We start from the raw sequence: 26,946 nt of genomic DNA, 5'->3' as shown, positions 1-26,946 counted from the left end.
GATTTATTATTATTCACATAATTGACACACTAAATAAATGGATCTTAAAAACTATATTTACAAACATATATCCAAATTAAAAATAATTTTGCATTAATTAAAAAAAAAAAAAATGGTACCATATGCTCTGAATATCACTCTGAAATGACATCGAATTTGAATACAAACTAGATTTCACTTCTAGAATAATAAATATTCTAATTGGTCAAAATAATCAATAATGAAATTTAATCTCGAGGCTATTTGATAGTATAAATTTTTTTGTAATCATTTAATTTTCATTTAACTCGACATTAACACTTTTATTATTTCAACAAGTTGTTAATTGAATTTTTCAGGAATTCTGTGTGCTGTGTTTAAATAATGGCAATCGATTGAATACAATTAGTTGAAAGTTAATTTTAATGAGAAATAGACTATTTGAGTTGTTTTCAACTAAATAGAATGAAAGTAAAAATATAAGTAATTCGATGAGTCATTAGATTTGGTTGCATCCCTATTCTAATCCAACTTCCGCTTCTTTTTGTGACAGCATGACAAAGTAAAGCATGAAAGACGTTCTCGACAGTCTGAAGGAAAGAGAAAGAAATACGGGAAAAGGAAAAAAAATATATCAGAGTGTGAGGAAAAAGGTCGTTGACTTTGTTGGCAGGACTTGTTTTGCTTCTGTGAAACACGACGAGTCACTTGAGGAATTTGTAAAAAAACCAACCGAGCGTTTTTCTTTTAATTTCATAATTTTGTAATTACCACTCTCATCTCACTCAGTATTTCATATATATTACTTTACGTTACATATCATGTAATAAAATTATACTTGTATTACAAGAGGATGTTCCTCTTATTCCAACGGGATTAATATTTGTCCTTTTCTCTGTCATGGTAATAATTTCGAGCCAAGATATCTTGTAGAAAATATTTGACATCAATTCACTAGTGAGACAAACAATATTCCTGCCAGAGTAAATAATGCCCTGACATACATTTTGTTAGAGCATCAACAAATTTGTATTTGGCATCGTCGGATCTTTTTTTAAGCCATTGAAGAATGCAAAGAATAAATATTTGTCACAATAAAATTTTATAATATGAACAAGTGCATTCATTTAACATCTGCAGTTGATAACAAATCGATTACACTTTAGTTATCTTGTCTACCATCTTCATTATAATTAATAGTATAGAATCTATTATAAATTACTGCCTATAGGAATTTCAGTCATCTTTACACCATTATATTTATGGCTATTTCAAATTAATCATTAATTATTATCACTAATATCGTTAATGTTAAAACTTTAAATGTTATTTATAAAACTAGAGTTTTAACAAAAACAAATAATAGTAAAAAATAAAAAAATGTTTCTAGAACTTTTAAAAATAATCAAATGTAATATATAAGTTGTTTCATAATTATTCCTATCAATGCCAACTCATGGAAAACATTTTAAATCTCATGGTTGACTAAAGTTTTCTAATAAAAATAATGAATTGCTTAATCGTTATTTTGCTCCAATATTGTTTTTCTCAAATAAATTTCATGAATTTTTAAATATTTCTCAAAATTGCTACATTATTTGTGCAAACATAACATTTTACATTTTATTTATCAATTTTTTTACTTACAATAATGATTCTTGTACATTGAAATTATAATAATAAAATACTTTATTTAGTATGATATTATATTTATCAGAATTTTTAATACAAACATCTTGAATTTTCTAGAAAAAAAGTTAATTAAAAGAAAAAATTTTTTTTTTACAAATTCACGTCTTAATTAATTAATTTCCTAATAAACAAATGTACCACAAAAGAAGGAAATGATTAAAAAAAGGCTTATCTAATCGTATTGAAAAAAAATAAACAAATAAATAAATATAATAGCCAAGGAGTGTAATTTATTAGACGAGTGTTGACTAAACAGCGAAATTTGTTAGATTAATTGTTGATTTGGAGCTAGATGTCCTTGTCTATTCCTCTTTACGTCAGCTTATCAAAGGAGGATAAGAGGATAAGAGTCAAGAAGAGCGGAAGGGGAATTGAGAAAGGTGCAAGAAGGGGAAGTGGAGTATTCCCACTCTTTACTCAACATCCCTACTCCATTTACGGTCATCTCCCACCCAATTTCTCCTCCACCACTGCTATGTAAGTCACCCACATGTTACCCAGCGGTTTCAGTCTCGCAGCGACATTCGGGAGTGATAGATCGCGGACGGAGAGAGACGATTATTTAAGGAGAAAGGAATTTACAAGAAAAAAAAACAAACGAAAGCTACGTTAAAATAGCACACGAGATTCACGAACAGCCGAACTAGTTGGATTATTTTATCCTCTGTCATCATATCATCATCGGAATTGTAAAATATTTTCATCAGTCCGTTCGGTTATACATCTTTTACTTGAATTGTTATTTCCTATAGACCCTCTCGTCCCGGTCCTTAATAATATTTTTTTTACTTTTATATCAACGTGTGAGTTATTGTGAGATAAGATTTTATCGAGTGTGAACCAAAGTTAATTCATAGTTTTTTATAACTGCTTCGCGAAGAGAAAGGAAAGAGAATAACTAAAAGAAAAAATTGATTGAAGAGAAAACTTGATAAAAAATCAAAGTTTAATTGATCAATTAAATAATTAACTTGATATTAATATAATATTAAAAAAAAAAAAAATAAGAAGTGTGGTTATCTTGTCTTTACTTTAAAATAAAAATTGTTGTGAACATAATTGAGGTGGTGCCGTTTAAGTTTATCCGACGACAAAAATATATATATATCTACGTTTAAAGTCATTTTAAAAGCAACAAAAAATTTAAAGAGCCCATCAGCACACGCCTCTGACACGTGAGTATTTACATCTAACTTGTATCACGTTACGCTTCATCGTCGGCTTGATTTGGTAGCGCATAAACAACTCAACTTATACGGCTGTCGTACTGTGATCTCATTTCTCGAATCTTCGCGAAATAACTTTAAACATTACGCGATGTGACTCTTCTTTTTTTTTTTTACATAGTTTACATTTTTAATATTTAAATGGTCTCATTGCTTATCTTATGTTGGTTTAAAATTATGATGAAGTGATAGCTTATTTAAATCCGTAATAATTATTATAAGTCAATAATATTTCATCATATTAATATTGAATATTAAGTGTTGGAAAAAAAATTTTGATGATTTATAAAACACAAAAAAAATAATCATTAAAAAATTTCATCATTCAATTTGTACTTCTCCATATTGCCATTGTAAATATTTATACTCCACCTTATTGCATCATATCATCTTTATAATAATTCGTTAAAAAAAAACTACATAGCACTTTTTTATATTTTAAAATAAAAATAACTATAATAAAAAAAAAAATTATTTTATAAATTATAGAGTGATAATGAGTTAGGCAGAACTAGTGTAATTTAAAGTTATCATTTACAAGTGCAAATAACATTGATATCCTCAAACTATGACTAGCAATTTTACACAAAGCGACAACAGGCAAATTCATTTGACAAATAGATATATAGTAAGCTTCCTTCAACTTACGAGAAATAATAAATAAATTAATTGTCAGAGTTTTAAATAGAAGACAAAAGTTGATAAAGAAATAAATAGCAAAGAAAAAAAAAAGATAAAATCGATAAATTGATAAAAATAATATTATTTTAGTGAAAACGCGTGTCTATGAACTTACACGAATATCGCACGTGTTTAACTTATTTCCTGACCTCTGTGACTTGACGATGACAATGAGAATATTTTTTACACGTCTAGATGGACACGATAGTGTTAATTACTCACTGACAATTAGAGTTTGCGTATCTATTAATTCTTGTTTATGCATTTATTTATGTTTCTTTTAATTTATTTTCTGCAGAAATCCATCAATTAATCAGAACTGATTATTTCTTTTTTTGTTTATAAAAAAAAAAGTTGATTTCTGATAACGAACAATTACACGGCTTATTAATTTCTCTACTTTTTCTAAACTTCTCCTATGTGTATTTATCATTATTTACTGTGCAAATGTACAGGAATTCTTTCAGTAAATATAAATTAATAATTTTCCATTGAAGATAGTTGAGAAAGAGGAGAAAGGAAGAATCGATGGTCGATGACGTGGCGCCAGATAATTCGTAATCAGCAATTCAGCTTCGATCGACGAGGTTTAATTATCGTCGTTAATTATTCGCTGATGCTTTTCTGCCCTCTTTCGCGTTAGTTTGCGTGCTTCCTACATGTCATGTGTATTTTTTAACATCTTCATTTCAATATCCATCATCATCGTCGTCACATTTTCATGATGATGATAATAATAATGATCATCCATATTTATTACACATCTTTTTTCATTTCTATACACAACCAATCTCGTAATATATTGAATTTTCTTGTCACTTCTCTGTAAATAAATCAGTCTCATGAACTCGTATGAATGTAACCTTGATTTTTTCCTTTTTTTTCATCTCTCTTTTCATTCGGATTCACGGGCGAGTCGACGGCCTTCACTTATACTTTACTCTCGTGTCAATTTACCTACACAATTGGTGGCAATTTCGCCGTAAAATTTACTTTCAGTCAAAATAAAATCCACTTCAACTTCAATTTTTTTTTTATTTTGTATAAATTTCAATTTCGTAATAATCACAATTTAACGAAATTTTCTGCACAGAAATCCGAGAATTTGCAAAACTAGTTTGCGAATAAAAAAATAAATTACTTGAAAGGAATATTAAACATACTATAAAGATAAACAAATCAGTATATTGATGTAATAGTTTAAAGATTAAGAAAATAAATTTTTTTTCCATTTTTCACAATCAAGTCTACTTGCATAAATGACGTTTCAAGAATATTTCCTCATATTTCTTAGTGTAATAGGGGATTCACGTAAGGGAAATAAATGTGGCATTAGTGCCAGGTCGATATAATTTTTGTTGTAAACACGAGGGGTTGTTTACGAATACAAGGAAGAAACATGATCCAATCTTTATACCCCTCTGATCTCAGCATGACCTAGTGGCCTATTTTCCATACGATTTACACCCCTCGCTATAAGGGATTGAATGCTAAGTCGTGCATTGGGAGTGTATATTTGTGTTTTATCCCAAATAGATAAAGTTTTCGTTAAATTTATTATGATAAAACAGTATAATAAATTATATCAATATCTTTTCAAAGATACACTTCTCAAATGATGCAATAATTCAAATGATTTTAACGAATTTCAATACAACTAAAATCCAATCTCACTTGTCTGTTGTTTATTTAATCAATATTATGGCATTGTAAAGCTTATAATTAAATTAATTAATGGAAAATGTAATTATTAGTAATTATGTTGAAAGCTTGAAAATTATTCTTTGTTATTAATGAGGATAAAATGTATTGTATAATTTTTATTAGATTCATTATACATGATTTAATTAATTATTTTATTTCAAAACATATTAATTATTCTAAAAAAAATTTGCCCATAACTTTAATTACAATCAATAATTTTCTGGCGAATTATTTTTAACTTCTCATTAGGAAGTTTAAAATCAAGGTAATGCAACAAAATTTCAAAAGCATGGAATATTGAATATTTTAACCGAGTTAGCAAAGAATACAGTATGTTGATACATAAGAGTTAAAAGCTGTCATTATATGATATAGATTATTGATAATGTTTTTCATAAAAAAATAATTACTTAATAATAATAATCAAACAAGACTTACTAAATATTAATAAGACAGGTACACAAATAAGGAACATATAAATATTGTTATTCTTTCGATAAAGTTTTTATATAAATTATCTGTTCTGAATTTGCTAAAATATATTTATTTTATCTACAACACAGTATGGATTATTGCATCATAAATGAACATATAAAAAACCTTGATAATCAATTCTCAATCAGTACAATCTAAATAATTGAAAACATCAACTACATTCAGAGTGGTTCTCATTATGACAAGTGATATTATTTATGAATCAAAAGAACAAACTGGCTTTAAAGGATATTGGAGCATCTAATACAATTTACTAGGAAAAAAATTAGTCTCCAAGCACAGTAAAAACACAAACTAGCAATAACATAAAAACAACTAACTTAGAATACTCCAAGCAGCTTGAAGTAGTAAAGTTTCCAGTTGTTTCTAGTGCTATTCATTCAGTGCTTGAGTTTAATGTTAAAATAATATTGAGTTTTTAATATTTCACAATTTATTAAAAACATTTGTTAGTTTTCTAGCTATTTTATTTGATTCACCAATTTTAAGTCCTTGAACACCAGATGATATTAAAGATGTAATACATATCATTCAACAAAACTGTAACAGAATAGAATAAAGACATCAAAAACTATCCATGAAGATCAATAAAGTACTCAACACTTTAAAGATAATCAAAAAATGGATATTTAAATAAAAAAACCAACTGAACGAAGATAAAACTAGATCAAAGAAAAAGTTAAATGATAAAAAGTGTGGTAATTATTTGACTGAGGTGGATAACAATGATAGAAAAGATAAATTATAGAGAAGCTAAAATACTACAAAGATCCAACAAATGTTATTAAATATTAGTATTCTATTTAAAGTGATATTAAATTAAGGAAATAACTCTGGCATTGTTAGTTGGCAATTTTATTTGGCAGATGGTGTAGATCGGGAATTATTGGCAGTGGAAATGGATGATGCTAGCTCTTGCATAATACGAGTGCATTACTGGCTCACTCTCTAATATACTAATCCTTCTGTGCAGCCTTCTCTCCCATTAACGATACAGTATATGGACAGAAAATATGTGGAATGGTTATACTTGTAATCCGCATGGCAACATGTTTATATCGGTATAATTAAAGTTGGCCATGAATTGACAAATACATTCTAGACGTATAACACCAATATAGAGCATCCTCACTTTATGTGTGTATATTATGCAGATAACAAATGTTATGTCTATTACAACTGTCGTCCAACAATTTATATCAATGAACACTTGCGTAGAATTTTTAATCGGAATTTCATTAAACTTTTTTCTTTTATATTAATTAATGGTATGTATAATGTAGAGAGATTAACTTGGTATTTTTATTAATTAACAAAATTTTTCCTAATTTATTGAATTATAAAATGTCATTATGTCTTTTTTAATCAATACAGTTATCACAAAAAATAAATACAGATTTCGCGTTAATTGCCAGGAATAAAATTGTCAGTAATGGAACCGAGCACTTGACTGCACGTCACGAGACTGTGCAAACATACATGGTTAAACGCCTGTAATGATTATCGAAGCAAAACGTCACATGTTTGAACAGTTTGTCAAAGCACTTGTCTCTTTCTTTTACATATTTTATTACCCTAAAAAATTAAACTTTAGGTTTCTGTTTTTTATCTGTTTCTGAATTAGATTGACAAACTAGATTAAATAACAAAACATTGTTTTATAGTAAAAAATATAGTTGACATTTCCTGTTTTGATGATTATTTCATTACAGTGAATTTAAATTGGTACAGTTATGTAAATGCAAAATTGGAGTAGCAATAAATAGGAGAGATATTCAAAAAACTATTTTTTTTTTTGTTAAAAGTTGTTTTGTTATCAACGAACATAAAAAGATCTGTTGAAAGAAACATATTTAAAAATAAACACAATACAATTATTATTATAATTAGAATATTTGATATTCAACAGAATTACTAGCAGCTGACAACTTAGTTATTCAGTAATCATCAATTGGTAGTCAAAAATAAAAACAAATACATTATTTATTTTAAATCGAATGATAGTTTTTTAATTTTCAATTGCTGGACATTAAAAACTCATTCAAAAATTCTAGCACTTCATATCTAACTTGGATAAAAATTTTAAAAATTGGATCCAAACCAGATTATGAATGCTTGATTCATCTCTTAATGCTTATAGAAATGAGAATCATCATAGCAGTTTTAGATTTGGAATAAACAAAACAGTTAATTTTTGTTAACAACTCCAGCAAGAGCAAAACTGATCCATTTCTAGTCTAACATTGGACCAAGGTTACTTGCTCAAAGTTAAAGCTTTCAATCAATTCTAATTTTTAGCACTGAAAAAGCTAAATGCTGTCCAGATTGTACAAAAAAAAAGACTATATGGCTTTCCTTGCTAAAAGATGAAATGTATCTCTTAATGGCACAAAAAAGATTATCCCATTTCAGAAGATTTTCTTTCATCAAATTTCTTTCACAGGAAAAAATGTTATTCTCAGAATGAATTTGTTCTTTCAAAATTGTCTTTTGTTGGTATACAACAATTTATCATATAAAAACGAACACATCTTTCGATCATTCAACTTCTATTATTGAAATGGTCTCCGCGTTGCTCGAAATATATGTATTTATAAAAGCTCGAAATAGACTAAACATGCAGAGATATATCTATTATTAAATAATATGTGAATTTGATAATGATAATAATAGTAACAAAAAAAATATACAAACAGAGAACACGTGCGGGACATGTGCCAAGTGGGATGTATATGGCATGTTCGATTAGTAGAGTGTCATGGGTTCGATGAACGCTCAGCTTGTGGGAAAATTTTGGTTTTCACTAGATGAATCGATGTCAAGAATATTATAGATATGTTGACGTAATTTTTTCAACTACCAAAACTTTTTGTAAGCACAAACCTGATAATCTCGTGAATTATTCAACCAGGAAAAAACGTGTGTTACTATCTCTTGTATATTTTTATGCCAGCTCATTATCACTGATAACGATTATCATATACAAAGCTGGAAATGAGATTTTTTTTTATATTAAAAAAATTCAAGCAAGAATAATCCTGTTGTATGACGATCAAGTTTAATCATAATATAAGCTCTGTCTGTTATACAATAATAAATAAATACAAAATGATTTATTACAAATTATTTGCAAAAGCTAAATTAGCTAAAATTGACACTCAAAGCTCAAGAAGATATTGAAATAAAACCTTGAGTATTATTGGTATATTTATTGAATACTAAAAAGATAATGCATAATAAAATAATTATTGATAAAAATTTGATCATCATTGTGAAGCCTGGTAAAATATGTTACACAGTTGAGTGTCATTGTAGCTACTTTTCAAAATCCTCTTAAGTAAAAATATATATAAGATGCTTTTAATACACATACATGATTTCTAAACCAATTATAGCATATTCATGAAAAAAAATGTGATTATATCAACTTAGGTATAGAAATTAATTATAAATAAAATTCTATGCTAATTTAACTCTGAAGATGTTGCTGAAAATATATATTTATCATACTCAAGTATCTCCAAAACTTGATTATAATTTTAGTTTGGTATTTTTCATGAATTTATGCTCAACTTTCTGGTAATAATTATTTGAAAATATATTTTATTAATTACAAGAACAATTTATGAACATTTAACAAAAAGAAACATCCAACTCTGTACTATAAATTATAAACAGATTACTTCAATTAGTATTGAAAAAAAAATGTTATCTCATTTTTCTTATGTAAAAAAGACAAAGTGATTTTTCATGATTAATTTTCCAAGAATAAAAGGAATTAATGATAGATTCTTGTCTTATTAACACCTTGAAAATAGCCTGGTGCTTTTATCGAGACTTCCATGAAGCTATTAATTTACAGGAAACTCAAGATAGTCCCGGATACATAATGCTTCTCTGTGAGCTTCACTGACAAGCGTAGTTGTGCTAGGTCAATTCATCTGATACCTGTCTAACTCTCCAACTTCAGGCGCATCCTCTGCTATTACTCCTACTGCTTCAACTTGAATTTGATATTCTGTGTAACTATACTTGCACATCACCTCTAACTAATATTCACCCTTTTCGGATCCAATTACAAGATAAAATCTATTCCTACCAAAGAATGTAAATCATTTTGGATCTATTTTGCTATTTAACTAACACTGAACTCATTATTCTAATTGACTAATTACTGAAACAACATTTTCCATGTTTCAATTATTTATTTAACATAATTAACTACTCCGTTAACATGCAGTTGAATAATTACATTGAAATATTGGAAACTGTTTATTCAGCATGGATTAGAAAAATCAACTTTTTGTATGGAGAGTCATTTTCCATTCAAGTGTTGATTCTATTGAATTATAATCGTTTATCAAACTTCACAAATAAGATTTCAATGATTATAAACAGTTTGTAGGATCATTTCATTTTCCCTAGTGATTTTTACTTTTTTTTTTGTATTTCAGTCAGGTAATCAATGATTCCCAATGCTTTCTAAAGATAAATTAGTGAATATTTACTGTTTTCAATAAGGAATATAGCATTTATTCAAACAGTGATGGTCTTGTAATTGGAAATTAATAAATGTTTACTACTCTGCTGTGACATTTAATAATTTCTACTAATTTATTTTTAGAAATAAAATATTTTGAGGAATAGAGTTTGAAACATTTGCCATTTATATAAGGTTTTTGAATAGTCATACTTTTCATTTAATACACTATTGTTAAATATCTTTATTATTGAAAATTACTTTTGAATATTTAATGACCACGTGTAAGTGATTAGATAAAATATTAAAAAAGGATAAAAAAACTCATGTTAAGTAAATTACTTATAAGAAGAAACAATTGAATGAATTGTTCAAGTTAAATTGCAAAGATAATTTAATTATTACAATGATTGAACATCTAACTTTCTCTGATTTTTACTTACTTTGTTGATCGAGAATGATTTATTATTGATGAATATCATTAATGATCGAAATAGTTTAAAAAAATTCAACCATCGAGAATTTATTTAGTCACTGTCTCGTTGAACAAATTTTTTTTAGTAACTCAATTTACAAAATTAGACTGAGAGTCTGTAGATTGCCGGGGATCAAGTCGAGAATAGATCACTGGTGTTACTTGACAACCACTACACCTGCTTGACACTCTTATATAAATATAACTACTTTAAACTTTTAAAATGACACGACAACAGAAATATGCTTTTACAGGTATTGGTTTTCCATTATGGAAATATAATAATAGATTAAAAAAAGTCCTATCGACAGATAGTGTCTTAAAAAATTTTATCTTTTGGTGTAATGAACGCATCAGCGTCTCGTAGGAATAGAGTATCCATCTATCGATCCGACTACGTCGCTTTTTGCATTTTTTTTTTCTTCTTCATGCTCTTTTTCATTCTCACCTCGTTCGCATTTTGCTGCCTGCGAAAGTATACGCACATTACATCATCTCTCTGTAAATTTCTTTGATAATTTATTTAAATATCTATTTATTTATTCAAGAATGAAAAAAAACGAGAGCTGATGCAAGCTAAAAACTTTTTATTTATTTTTTCAAAATATTTTTATGATCACTTGAGATGATTTTTAAATAAAATTTTACATTTTGTCAAAGTCATTGTCATTGTTTACAATAATATAAGAAAGTTTAATATATTTTGATAATCAGTAATTGCTAGTACATAGTTAAATTGCAATAAACTAATAATTAATTATTAATTTCCAATACTCTGTAATTCACCTCATTATAATATACGGGCAACTTTATAGATGAAATCGATTTTATTGGCTTCTTGGAACTCATACAAGTGTTGTGTAAAGCTGGCTTTTTTCTACAAACAATTTCTTCCTAAGGTTAAAATTATAAAAGCCAAGGGAACAAGATTGTGATCAGCCAAGCAAAAAATGAATTCCTATCCAACTTTTATATAAAAAAAAAAGTAATAATAAATATTAAAATAAATTAACAAAAATAATTGCAAATAAATGGAGAAGAATAAAAAACAAAAGTATAATTAATGATGGAAATTTTCGATAAACAAACTAGTCAAAAAGTGTAATGGCTCCATTTCCGGAGCTGTACTAAGATCTAAAGATGACGAACAGCTCTCGTATTTTCGCGGATAATGGCTTTTGTACGTTTTACGTCTCGCTTCTTTTATTTTTTTTCCACCACGCCTTTCTTCTACTACCCCTTTTTTTTACTTCTCTCCTCATCCCTATTATATCCTTTCCTCTATGTATATATACTCGATACTTTCGTCCATTCCTCTCACGTTTACATCGTGACTTTCATGGAAGTTGTGGACTCCATACCTCTTTCGTTTCTCTCTTCTACTCCTCTCTTTCTCTATCTACTTCCGTATACCCTGGAATTTTAAGCCAACTTCTACATAACTATGTAGAGCGACGAAAATTCATTAGAGACTCTCGTTAGATGTCAATTAATTCTCACCACAATTTAACGAGAATTTTTCAAATCAGTTCATGCTTTGAGAGCTTTTTTTAAAATAAAATAATAGACTGTTTTAAAATTATAATTTGAGAAAATTTAACGTATAACTAATTGCTACATATAAAATTGAAATAGAAATTGTAGTAACGTGAGAGGGTTGAAGTGAATAAAAAAGGAGAAAAAATAGGAGGGGAAATTTACGCGCTTCTAGAGCTTTTGAATCACGACTTGTGAGTGTTCAAACTTTACCAAACACTTCTCACCCTTTTATCTTTCTTACACTCGAGAAATAGGGAGTTAATAAAAAAATCGTGTTACATTTTTCAACTTGAAACACTTAAAATAAATTGATTTTTCTCAATTAGCTTATGTTATATTTTGCTCTTATTATTTTTAAAAATCTCAATCATTCATCTTAGAATCAATCAACTGAAAACATTGAACTTGAAAACAAATAGTTTAATTTATATGTATTAATTTTCCATTAAAATTTTTACTGTCGAGTCTTTTCATAATTATTAATTAAAAAAGACTCAACTATAAAATTCAAAATAATAATTAACTAATAATAACAAAAACATCAGAATTGGGATTGTCCAAGTCCAAAAGAACAAATAAGATATAGAATATAACATATAGAAAATAAATGTTTATTAAAAGAATTTTATATTTTGTAAATTAATTAATTGTAAATTTAATGTTAAAAATCTATTCATCTTCTGGGTGATATTGATTTTTGAGTCTAGTCAACTTACTTATTATTCATGAAAGAAAAATGAATTGTAATTAATATTTGAATCAATAAAAAAAGAAAAATAAAAAATTCCACACTTAATATTAATTGTATATATTATTAAACTATTTTAAATCTTAAAAGTAGTAGAGATTCAAATTTTAAATGAAGACATGAATATATGAAAAAAGAAATTAAAACATAAATTGTATAAAACGAAGCTTTAATAAATAAAGCAGTAGTTAATGAATTACTAAATCAAAGTTCATGGTAATAACAATTTAAATAGCAGATGAATTACATAAACATTACCAATAACTTAATAAATTTCAGCTTATATCCTCTCTTTATCTGACACAAAAAAATAATTCGCTACATCATTAAATTGAATAATGGCCTAAAAATAATAATGAAACGATTGGATGAATAAATTAGTTATTTTGTTGATATTCCTTGATTATTAGTCGCCCTAGTTGCAGTGGATCCGGGACGAAGCAATCATATGCGGGCAAACAGGGGCCATCAGAAAGCCCACGTTGTTATCTGGAGCAACCAGCATATGTGTCTGTTCGTGGGCCGTGTCGTATTGATCTGCCAGGTCGGCTGGCAGTAGAACCTTGCGAGAATGAGGGAGAAGAAGAGAGGAATATAGAGCTAGCTAGTGTACACGTATATACTCATATCCGCCCTTTGCGATAATCTTTAAATTAATTATGGTTAAATAAAAAATGTTATCACAAGTTAAAAGCACCAAGAAGAAGTTGCAAAAAACTCTTACAATTTTCGAGGGTAATTTAGAGTAAGAAAAGAAGGTGAAGTGCAGTAAAATTACGAGAGAACTCGTAAAAAGTGTTTGCCAAGTCGTGATAATGGAGTAGAAAAGAGAAAATGGGAGAAACTTAGCCACCAAATATATATACGAAAGAAAAAGAGAGAAAAAAATTTTATATATCATTGTACGACTTCTGTCACTCGTATCTTAATGTTTTCCACTTTCCTCACTCAGTTTGCTACGGTGAGAAGTCACCAAAGTAGTGGAAGGAATCGATAGTAGCAATCGGTCTTCGAAGCCGAGGATAAACGAGAATTTTGTCGATCAATATAGCTCAGCTACTGTTGTTCTCACTACATGTTATACATTATTCATAATTTACAAATATCTACTTTCAATAAAATATATCGTTATATTCTCCACTTTATTACTACAAATTGCTATTAAAAATTGATGTAACAAACTTGCTAATTTTTATTATTCATCATCAGCATCACTACGAATCTTCAACAGTTCTAAAAGAAGTCCATTTAGAGTTTCGAAAAAAATATAGAACATTTTTTAAGATGATAATCATTTATTTCTTTAATATTAAAAAAAAAATGACCTCAATGAAAAATTAAATGACGTTTTTAAATTGATTTTATCTCAATTTGACACAATTTCTGCCAAGTGAGATTTTAATTTTAATAATTGATATTTAATAAGATTTCTTTGATAGCTAGTATGCGTGATGATTATTTTACCAATGATATTATTAACAAATAAAAATGTTTTATAATATTTTATAAACATTTCACTCATTTAATAATAATTAGCCAAAGAAAAAATCATTCAGTTCTTTAATAAAAAAACAAAGATGAATTACACGGCCACCCTCCATTTTGTCTTCACTAAACTGTAAAGCTCTTTTTTTCCTGCTGTGAACTCTCTATCTTAATTCATCCTAATTTTTAGGCTCAGACTCCTTAATTGAAACGAAAATAACCAACAAAAGAAGCTTTAACTTAATTAAATAGAAATTGATTAATTCAAAATAATTTATTCTTTCACAGTGTTCAATTGCTAGTGTCACTTAGTTAACGCATTCTGAAGTGCAAATGAATTTTTTACCAACACTTTATAGCATAGAGAATGAAGACATTGAGTTAAAAAGCCCTTGCGTGAAGTGAAACAAAAAAAAACTGGAAAAAGGTTAAAAGAAAAGAAAGATCAAAAGCAACTCGACCTCGTTGCTCTTCTCATTGCGGCTTTCCAAAATCCCGGGGATGCATCCTCGCGTGCTGCAATCCCCCAGGGGTGGAGGGTGCTTACATGCATTGCGAATTGCAAGGCCGTGTATTTTTAACTTTAGAAACTTGCCAACGGGCCGCAGGGGGATCAATACCTGGCCGGGCGAACACTCTTCCCTATATACTTACTCGCCTTCGCTTATAGTGGCATCTACGATGGCGTTAGCTTTTTAATTTCCCTCTATATCAACGTAATACTTGTTATATATAGTCGATAAAAAATTAGGTCATGCATTTAGTGCATTGAAATAGAATTGTCATCTGTTTTGCTGATGTAATTGGTGATTAATTGTTATAATTGAATTCTTCGTCCATTATTAAATTCTAATAATACATGTTAATCTGATTAACCAACTCTTTCCATTTCTTTATTTACTATTAAATTCATCAACTAGAATGATATAATATGCTAAAAAAAATTACATTTTGTATTTTGAAATTAAAATTCTGCTAAGATAGGATTTAGAAATAATTTGTTTACAATTTATATACATTGTTTCAATGATTGTATTGATGATGACCATCTTCTAGAAAGGAAAAACATCAGAAAGAGTTGAACATTGTTTTTACAAAACAAGCGCAATGTTTGCTAGAGAATTTTAAACATGGCTAACTAATTTTTTTAACTTTGATAGAACAAGTCAATGCAAAGTGAACTCTACCAATCCAATATGCTGATAACATTGATCAATAAAATTACCAGCTAGAAGTAAATCCATTTTAATCTTATAAAAAAAACTACTTTTATTAATCTGGAATAAGTAAATGCGATAAGAAAAAGCCTATTCACTTGTTTTTGTGTACCAAAAGTAAGCTATCGATTGGGTTAAATTAACACCATTTTCTCAATTCAAGTGGTAAATCAATGACCTAATATTCACCAGAGACTTGACCTCAGACTTTCTTTTGATCGCAGGGCTTGGGATATTATTAAAATAGAAGATGAGGTATTTAGGGATTCTTTTAAAAACGATTGGATTGTAGAGGATAGTGGCGGAAAAGAGTGAATTTCAATTGAGTCTATAGAACTGTTCGTGAGATTGCTCTCGTCTTCTGAATCCTCTTAAGAATCAAGTCTTCCCTTGCGGGAAGTCGTGGAGAAAGAATAGAAGGGTATGATGGATTCGAAAAGAAAGTTTTTTTTTTTATTTTACAGAAAAAAATAAAAGTAGAGGAAAAGAAAATTTCCTGGAGGTTTTTCTTTTCTCAATTCAACTAGCAGCTTCCGCAATTGCGGTTATGCTCGCAAGAGATATAATGTATAAGACCCAGTAGAGACCTTTTATTACCAAAGCTATTGTGTAATAAAATAGCAAAAAAGTCTTTTTACTTAAATAACTATAAAAATGTTAATGTTTAAGTTCACAAAGATCTTCAATTCAGCTTAAAATACAATATAAAAGAAACTTTTTGTTCTAATAAATTCAAGTTCTTGCTATTATTTATTAATATATTCAGCCAAAATAGTTTTAATGAAATTATCAAGTGAAACTAATAAAATAATTCAATTTGTTGCAGGTTCAACGACAATTTTTTTTAGAAAAAACGGCCTCTAGAGCCGAGTATTTCTCTCAACTGTATAAAAAACAGCCCAACGATTCTCCTCTCCAAGCCAAAGATGGACATAGAGGTGCAGGTGGCTTTAAATTTTGTGATATCTTATCTCTACAATAAGCTACCAAGGCGGCGAGTAAATATCTTCGGAGAAGAGTTAGAAAAGGCTCTGAAAGATAAGTTCCAGGGTCATTGGTATCCAGAAAAACCGTTTAAAGGATCAGCCTTCAGATGTTTGAAAACTGGAGATCCAGTGGATTCAGTTCTAGAGCGAGCAGCCAAAGAAAGTGGAGTCCCAATCCAAGATATATTAGAGAATCTTCCAGCTGAACTTGCAGTCTGGGTAGATCCTGGTGAAGTCAGTTACAGGATTGGTGAGAAGAACATGATAAAAATCCTCTACTCTGAGAATACAGATCTTCATGATGAAAGCTCTGCTGATCGAGAGGTTACCAAGACCTTCAACCCGGAAGCTCAGTGCTTTAGACCCATTGAAGCTGTTGGAACATCACTAAGTGGACTAAGCTTAAGTCCCAAATCAACATCTCCCTTCCCATCTTCTTTGGGAAGTAATGCTAGCAATGGTTCATCTAATAACCAACAGAGTGGCCATGGATCTGGATCATCTTCTGCTCCATCACCCACACCAATCACCACCTCATTCAAGGGTTCATCAAGTCCTGTTCCTGCGTTTATCCCTCGTACTACTGCGCCGCTGACCTTTACCACAGCTACCTTCGCTCAGACTAAATTTGGAAGCACCAAATTAAAAACTAGCAGCAAGAGAGCAAATAGGTATTCTATTTTTACTATATTCTTTTTTCATTTTCTCGCTAGTTTTGTTTTATGAAATAGCTGAAAGAGAATATGTCAAATGCATTTCAAAAATATTTTATCAGCAAGTTAAATTTCGTTTTTATGCTGACGCTTAATTAAAATGGTGAAATTTTTTGCAATTTATTGAAGCTTTTACTGACATTTTATGACATATTCAAAAGTACTAGAATTTTACGAAAGTTTAAACATTACATTATTCAATCATATTTTAGTGGATTTTTTTTCCAATTTACATTTATTTTAAATGGAATATATAGAAACTGTGGATATTTTTTTGTTTAGTATATTCTAAATAAAACTAATAATTAACATTAAATATTCCTATGAATTTGAATCTTGCAATTCTATAAAGCTTTAAAAGCTTTGATAGTATTTTTCTTGCTTTATAATCCTTTGATATTTATTTAACATTGCTACCAGTCTTTGATGGTAGATAAAAATGAAAAAATATGGCATAAAGTGATAATTTTCTCTTTTACTATTTAAAATAAAATAAAAAAATTAGAGAGAAAATTAATGAAATTCTCCATAAATCAATCTTAATCACTAATTCACTGATTTAGACCTTCATCTTGCAGGATGTCACCAACTGAGTTTTCCAACTATATCAAGCAACGTGCAATGCAACAACAAATTCACCATCATCATCATCACCAGCATCAAGCCGGCCTACCAGTTTCCCAGAGTTCACCAACGAGTCGTTCATTGTCACCAGGAGTAGTTGGTTCTCAACAAGCTCAACAACAACAGCCTCAGCAACAACACACAGATCCAAGTGCTTACTTCTTCCCGGGTCCTTATCACCCTCAATTCCCTCATCGCAACATCTTCGAATCATCCAGCCATGGGCCATTTCTTCCAGACCTCTATGGTGCTAAATTTCCATCGTCCTACTTGGATCCAACGAGTATCGGTCATCAGTTTTATGGAAGTGTTGGTGGAGGTAGTTCACAAGCTTCAGGCAACCTTGGACCTATTGGATCTACCGCAAGCAATGCAAACACTGCTAATCAACAAGACAAAGCTGCTCTCGTTGATAATTTAAACAACTTTGGTCTGGGTTCAGTTACACCATATCCTGCTAGCCAATATCAGCATCTCTTGGTTGCTAATTAATACCCTGCTCACCTGGCCCCACGAGCTTGTCCGCCACGACCTTCTTCAGTAGTGTAGCGGACTTTAGACCTTAAATACTTCCTCATCCATCTCTTCTCCTTGATTTACGTAGACTTAATAGTCATTTATCCTTATTATTCACTGATTTCATTAGATAATTCCTGACAAAAAGAAAACCTTAGCAGATGGCTTCAGGAAGACTCGGGGACTCCGGCGGCCAGGTGTCCCAGTTGATCTCGAGATACGGCAACAGTTCACATTTTTTTCAAGACAAGTCACCTACTAATCAGTGAAATCAGTGGAAAGCCGAGAAATTAAACGAAAAAAATTGTGAGACTGTTGTGGAGGTTGGAGAAAAGAGTTTGGAAATGAGAGAATTAATCAACTAAGCTAATTACCGGGACGAGATATACCGAGACAGCAACACAACAAATATTACCAACGTGTAATAATTTATTTTTTCACTGGAATAGTCGAAGAATAATAATATATCTGTAGAGCCTATGTAATTATATTCAGATGCATCTGCACTCACTTCACGAGTTATCGTATGGTATAACACTTAAATTATTCTCCCAAGTAACAACTTACAAAGTAAAAATGCAGAATTAATGATAAAGTGGAAAATTTATTTAATTAATAATTTATTGGGAGAACAATCACGTGATTATTTGTAGTCATACCATCGCGTAAAACTCGTTCTTTGGTATGATCTTACATTTTATTTTTATAATAAAAAAATGCAGTAGGCATAGAGGTGTGGTCGTGGTACGTAAGTGGCGCAGTTGTTGCTCACATTTTCCATTTTAACTCGTTCACCCTTTTATTTTCCAAACGCGCGTCACAAACGTAATCTTTTTCCTCCTCTTCCCTCTACCCCTTGAAACTGTTGCAGTTTACATCAAACCGTCGAATCAATTCCCTTTATTGCGATGGAAAAAATTACGTCCAATTGAATCGATGGTATAAAACACTAGGGACATTGTATAAATTAATCTTTGTTTTTTTTATTGAAAAAAAAAAATTAATTAGATGATTTAAAAAAGAGAATAAAAAATAATTAAATAAATAAAATCAAAATTTTTGTTTATTTTGTAATTTTCCAAGTGATTTGTATAAAAAAAAATCGTGTAAAGTACAAAAGTTAAAATTTTTTATATATTTTTTTTTATTTTTTGTTAAAATTATAATATCTGAGAATTTATAAATGGACTTCATATAATAAACAACGTGCCACCTTACGTCTGCGAGTCAATTAGTTGATTGCATAATTAAAAATAATAAAAAAACTATCATTGATGCGCAACCTCGCCAATATGGCGCCGAGTATTTCTTTGAATTTTTTTAATTCTTTTTTAAAAAATTTCTCTAATTAGAGAAGTTCTCGGTGTCGCGGCAAATTAGTATCAAAAGATAGTTTTAACTAAATAAAAATAAGGTGCCGCGAGCCGCGGGCCGGGCACTAGGTGCTAAAAGTATTAATGTTATCTTGAAATCGTGAAAATCGATTGGATGCGCATTAAATTCGGTCTCGAAGATGATGCGGGGGTATGTTAAATAAAGTCGACTAATATTCTTTCGGATCTAAGGGTATAGAAGGGGACGAAAAAAAATAAAAACATCTCAAAAACCCTTTACTTTAATATCTAAACTTAATTAATTACTATTAACGATACGTACGACTGTGGTAGCTATGCTAGTACCTGCTATTGTTAACAAAAAACACAAAAAAATAGAAAAATAATTACGAACGATTTGACGAACGAAAGGGCGTTCGAGAAGAGTTTTCAGGCAATTATAAACAAATAATAGACGGTTAAAGAAAGAAAAAAAAATTTCTGAGCAGAGTCTAGATAATTTTGCTAAATGCAAAATCAACATACAATGCGGGTGAAAAAAAAAATTGCAATAAATGAATCAAATAAATTTCAGGCTACATGAGTTTATCTCAATGCCTGATGATAAATCAAATGATGTATACTCTTTAAATGGTTAATGAATATAAAAAAAAATTAATAAGCAAAAAAAAACTTGGTAGACCGGAAAGGCAACTCGTGTACGAAAGGACAAAGTATGATAGGATTTAATGGTGCAGGAATAAAATAGTGAGATACCCAAGCAAAAATATAAACTTGAGTAGAGAGACAAAAATTACAACAAAAAAAAAATGAAGAGCTGAATATATTGACTTTAGAAATATACATTGAGATACAAACAAATAATAAATAAATAATATTACATATAGTATTATAATACGTTTACAATACGATTGTATGAATTTTTAAATGGATGATAAAAAAAAATTAACGCATAGTTTTTCATTGCATTACTGGATGTATTTGTTAACGCGATTAATAATTAAAAATTATCTGATGACATATAACTAATTAATAACACAAAAGTAAAGATAAAAAAATACTTAATAAATAAAAAAATCATTAAATACAACAGGAAAAATTGATGATAATTACACTTAAGAAAACTCGTTCTCGTATGTACCCACAAGTGATCGATAATCTGTCTTTAAAGTATCAAGTGTCTGTAAACCTAGCAAATCGGTATTGTCTACTTTACAATGATTAAGCAACAAATAACCATGGTACGCCGTTAATAATAATACTGAATAATAATAATAATGAAATAAATAGTAATAATTGAATATGCATACACAATATATTCTTATACTTAGCTGAGAGAAATTGATAGGAAGGGAGACAGGCAGGGTCCTAAGCAACCAAAAAGCGACTAAATATTTCGGGATTTATTGAACAAAAAAGAAATTTAAAATTGTCACAACAGTCGCTCTTTTTCTACTGAAGGAAGATGATTAATTTTATCACAATGTTGCAGAGTTTTTATCTATTGAGAAAATTAAAAAAAAAATATTTTTTTAATTAGTGTAAAATGTTCAATAAATAAACGTCATCCAGTGAATAATCAACACGTGAAATATTAATTATTAATTAATATTGCTTGTAATTAGAAAAGAATGTCAACATTGCAAAGTATAAAATAGCTCAAAGGTTTGTAATTAAAATAATAACTCATGTATTGATTATTTTTTAAGTAATAATGGTTATTTATTGGAAATTTTACTCTATTGGAGACAGAATTTTTATGTAAAAAATTTAACTATAATTATTGGTGCTAAAAACTGTGGATTATTTTATTTTTTTAAAATTGCAAAAAATATTATAATAATAAATATATTATCTACATTTTTTGTCAATTATAAAGAATATAAAAAGTAAAATTTATTTTTTTTACAATTTTTAGTACGAATATTTAACTAACGTAATCGATTAATTAATCTAAATTTTGTTTCCATTTTTAATCATTATATAAGTGCTATAGTATCAATGATAATTGCCATTATAAAAGGATATTTCAAATGATTCTGACATTGTGCAAAAAGTAACAAAAAAGAAATGACCAGTATTTTAAACTAAGATATCAATTTAATTTATTAAGAAAGACATTTAAAAAACAACTATTAAATAAATTCAAAATATTTGAATTTATTTTCGGTAAAATTTATTATTTTCCTTCAGTGCAAACCCAAGCTTTAAGCTCTTGCATGTAAATAGTTATCAACAGCCGTCTCACATATATGATCAGAAACGATATTTAACTCAAAACAGATAAAATAAACTCGAATAATAAAAATTTTGCGAACAACATAAAAAGATATACCAGTAAAAAGAAAGCAAAATGATCAGAAAAATTTCACTTACCAAATAAAACACATGAAAATAAAAAAAACCGAAAAAAAACGAAAAAAAAAAAATACATTTCGGATTTCTCATATACTGAAGTAAATGATTAATTAGAATCAAGAGAATGATAATTAGATTTGTAATTAATTATATATATTTTTCAATACTTTAACTACTTGCTGTATGTAAAATTATTATTGTAATACAACATTACATATACTATTTAATGATATATGCATACAACAATTTAATAACAAAAAATAATAATAATAATAACGATAATGTATAGAAACATTGCGACCCAAGGACACGCATCACGTTAGTCGCGTACACCTTCGACAGTGGCGGGTTTCACACGGAGGTGAATGAGTCTATAACTCTCCTTTGAATAATTAAACAAAAAAATATTTAAACGTAGTCTCTGAATTATTTTACATAAAATAATTATACATACGTGACTTGTGTCGATTGATATGCGCGTGAGCTTTAAAAGAAAACTAGAAAAATATCCTTATTACTTAAGATGTCCTTTTTCTATACATACTTTATCAAGAAATGATAAAAAAAAACAACAACACTTCCCCCTTCTTTTTTACCCTAAATAAAAACGAAACCTTTTTATATCCAACTTCCCCCCTCTCTAAACCGAGACGTCATTAGTCACACATAAATGCATCATTATACCTCCTTTCCCTTAACCGTACAACCCCCTTTGTTATCTTTGTACCGAATGAATTCAAGTCTGCATGAATGACGAGAGTATGCTATATAAGAATTTCCAAGTGGCTTTCCACAGTTCCTCAATAGAATTATTATAAAAAAAAAAAATTAGAGTTGAAAACAGAAGAGAAAAATTTACACATTTTCGACACTCAATTATTTTTACTTTATTAACAAATTTATTTGTAACATATGAACATTTTTCGATAAATTTTACTGCCTTTTTAAACAGAATTCTCTTTATCCTTTTATTATTATATTAATTAAATTAATTAATTATATGATCATGATAAATCATTTTTTTTTTCTTTATTGCGTTATTATTAATGAATTATTGTATTTTTGTTGATGTTAGATTTTGTTTCTGTATTTTTGTACACAATGAAAAATAGTAATGTTTGATATATATTAATGTGTTATTAATTTTTTTTTATTTTATAAATGAGCGTTAATACACAGTATCGCTTGCGTTTTACGAATAGATCATTTTATTACAATCATTATTACTATTATTATTACTACTACATTGCTATAATAACTATTATTACTATTGTAATGATTTTATTCGTAAATATGAACAGAAAAACATAGTCATAAGAATTTTTTCATAGTTTGTTATCGTTGTTTTGTATGATAATTGATTATTATATGTTTCGTATGGAGATATACATTTTCAAATAAAATCAAATTAATGATAATAATGTTCATTTGAATTTGCTTATGTATATCTGCAAACGTATAACAAATACATACTATATTTTTGTTAATAATATAATGATTTGATATCTGCAATTAGTTGTTAATTGATTTTATTTTTTTTCTCATTTCACTGCATTATAATATTTTATTATTATTATTATCATTATTATTATTGCTAAGTATATATATATATATATATCACATGTGACATACTTTAAAAGACATGTCCAATACTTATTACACGGGCTATGAGTTCTTTTGTGTGAGTAACTTTACAAACTATTAAGTAATGATCGATATTATCCTCGTATATGCATATATCGTTGAAGTGAATGTATTATACTATGTATTTATAATGAGTACTATTCGTTTATTCTTCGTTTTTTACATCTGTACATTTTTCAACTTATTTATTAAAAATATCTCTGAACTGAATTGGATTATGAGGATTATGAAATTTCTTATGTATTTTATTAATATTTCGTATAAAAAATTTCTAATTAATTAAATGAATTATGTTTGATGAAAATAAATATGAACATTGTTTGATATTATTTTTTATTTTTCTAAATTAAATAATAAAAATGTTAAAATTGTACTTTTATATTATTTTTTATTTAAAAATCAAATTTTTTATATGTTTTTTATAGGTATGATGATTATATAATTCCATATGTCAAGTGTTCATATTTATAGAGAAAAGAAGAAAAAAAAAAATTGTTACATGTCCATTTTTTCCTCTTCAGTTCAGATTATTATACCTCTGCTTTTTGTCATAATAAAAATTTCGAAATGAAAAATATAAAAAAAGGGGGTAAAAACTCAGTACCTTGGAATTTCTCATAATCATCTCGTTATTATGTGTATTGGGCTTGCGTGTATAATATTAATGATCTATATATGCTTATATCATTTGTAAATTATTTTTTGTATTTTTATATTGAGGCTAAACAAGAAATCAGAGTGGCGACATTTTGACACGAAAGATAGAGAACGAAGAAGAATGATTGAGAAACAAGTTTTAAAATAAAAAAAAAACTTAAAAAAATGGAAGTCAGTTTGTAATAAATTTAACGTCATCTTTCATTGATCATTGATCTATGGTGAGATACGTTAAGTAATTAATTAATAAAAGAAAAGGAAACGCATAAATGACAGAGTTTATCGATAACGAGTTATTCTGAGATATTTCAAGGCACTTAAACTTAAAAGGGAGTTTATTGTACTCTTCTAAGCCAAAAGAAACAAAAAATAAGATATTGAATGGATTAATGAAAAATTAATTTTACAAAGTGTCCATAATTTAACACACTTAAGAGCACAATGAATTTCCTTCCGAGTCGCATCAACGCGATGTGTGTTTCTATAGAAGAAAGTCAAGGTCGAATTAATGAAAAATAAGACGCCAGATAATTAGTAAAAATATCAAAATATTAATAAATATTTAATTCTGGTAATCAATGGCGTCCTCGAATTAGTTGTTGGAATTTTGTAGTTTAGATCATTCGAATACTATCGGTAGTTTAAATGTTGTCGTTTTTTTATTAGCGGAATGAAAGAGAATTGGCGTGAAAACAAATAAAAGAAAGAACATAACTAATAAAAATAGTCAAATTTTTTTAAATATTTAAAAATTGTAAAACGATAAACAATTAAAGAGAAAAACTAAAAAATGTTCTTTAGCCATTGAAATCACGCTGATTCGTTGATTAGTATAAACTCGAGTCATCAAACACAAGTTGGTATTTGGATTTGATATTAAAGGCGATACAAACTTTACCATCTTAGATTATATGTCGCTATCAATGACCTTAGACTCGAGTATTCGCCTCGTTTTTAAAGCGCGTGTAAGCAGTAGATAACGTTTAATTATACATATTATAAATATTTGCCACAATATTTAATATATTAATGAATATAAATAATATATAAATATATTAATATAATAAATAATAATACTACATATAGTGACAAAATGAGAAAAAAAGAGAGAGTACGATGATATCATAAAATTATTATTCTTTGTTACTTCTTTATAATTAAAACAATAAAAAAGCTATTGAATAAGAACGTGTGTAAATCGATATATTACATTGATTGGGGACTATTTCAATGGGGAATGACAGGATTTATTTTATATAAAATATCCTTCATACATCGCATCCAATTTCATCAACGTCATTTTCCATTTTTCTTTTACTTTATTTACGTAACCTTTGATAAATAGTAATCATGGAATTATTTTCATTTTATTTATTATTAAGTCTGTTATTGTTTTTAAATTCACAGGCATGGTTTAATGGACCAGGTATCCAGTACTAATTGAAGGTTTCCAAAATTGTTGTTCTTTTTTTATGAATTTAAAAGTAGAGATCCATTTCAATTGTTATTATATCATAATTTAAGATCTTCCAGATGATAAAAAAAAATTCTAAATGGTGCGTAATGGATTATTTTTGCCAAAATAATGAATTTTAAAAGTTTTATTGCTCATAGAGCTTACAAAAGTTGTTATATAATTTAGATATTTCGTATTATAGTTAATCAAATTGAACTTAATATTTAGTCACTTTTATCTAGACTTTCTAATTCATAAAAAGTAAGTCAGATAAATTTCAATCATTTATTGGTGTTTTAAAAAATTGAGCAAAAATTGATAATTGATCTAAAAGAATATTTAAACAATTGTAAATCTTGGAGAATATTTAAAAAAAAAGATATTACTTGATAGGTAATATTTGAATGATTGAAATTTGACCTCTTTTCGACCAACTCAGTGAATATAAATTGATAACGAAATTTTGGCGATAAAACATGACAGTAAAAATAATTAAAAGTAAATAAGTTTTTAAATAATTCATTGATTTATCCACATGGATGGAATATTTATAAATGTATTTATCCTATCGTGTTAAATAGTAAGACTATATTCATTGTAAGCCCAACAATCCTTACCACGCGTACAAATGTTGATGCTTTGCATTTTTAAAACATTACTGGGCACGTTGCCATTTGAGTTTGTAAATGATCGTTGGATGTTTAAATTCTTCATTTCATCTGACTTTTATTTTTTATTTATTAATTCTCATCTGTAGACAGAAGTTTTGCATTTTTGATCATTTTTATTTTTCATGGAATTTTCCAATGTTTTTATATCGTCATTTGAATAAAACAAATAAAAAATAACAATACAAGAAGAAAAGTCTCTCTTTATATTTTTTACGTAACTAGAGAAGAAAAAAATAAAATACTTTTGAATGACTGTGACCTAGAAT

General features: G+C 28.1%; 1 protein-coding gene across 3 annotated transcripts in view; it reads left to right on the top strand.

Moving 5' to 3' along the window:
- LOC118072647 (protein Tob1-like) overlaps nucleotides 1-21,373 on the top strand; it is a 34,130-nt gene extending 12,757 nt beyond the window's left edge. Inside the window, exons 1-3 of one of the 3 annotated variants that reach the window (XM_035092677.1) lie at nucleotides 2,165-2,846; nucleotides 16,548-17,378; nucleotides 17,999-21,373. In XM_035092677.1, coding sequence (XP_034948568.1) covers nucleotides 16,648-17,378; nucleotides 17,999-18,536 — 1,269 coding nt within the window. In that variant the 5' untranslated portion in view covers nucleotides 2,165-2,846; nucleotides 16,548-16,647 and the 3' untranslated portion in view covers nucleotides 18,537-21,373. Of the gene's footprint in view, nucleotides 1-2,164; nucleotides 2,847-16,547; nucleotides 17,379-17,983 lie in introns of those variants that run through there. The other 2 variants (XM_035092675.1, XM_035092676.1) reach the window with 2 other exon arrangements.
- Nucleotides 21,374-26,946: the final 5,573 nt, after the last annotated feature.

Source organism: Chelonus insularis, unplaced genomic scaffold (genome assembly GCF_013357705.1).
Source record: "Chelonus insularis isolate UGA/USDA-ARS -01 unplaced genomic scaffold, ASM1335770v1 contig_94_pilon, whole genome shotgun sequence".
Taxonomy (NCBI): Eukaryota; Metazoa; Arthropoda; class Insecta; order Hymenoptera; family Braconidae; genus Chelonus; species Chelonus insularis.
The sequence above is the reverse complement of the archived record's forward strand: the minus strand, read 5'-3'. Positions and strand labels throughout refer to the sequence as shown.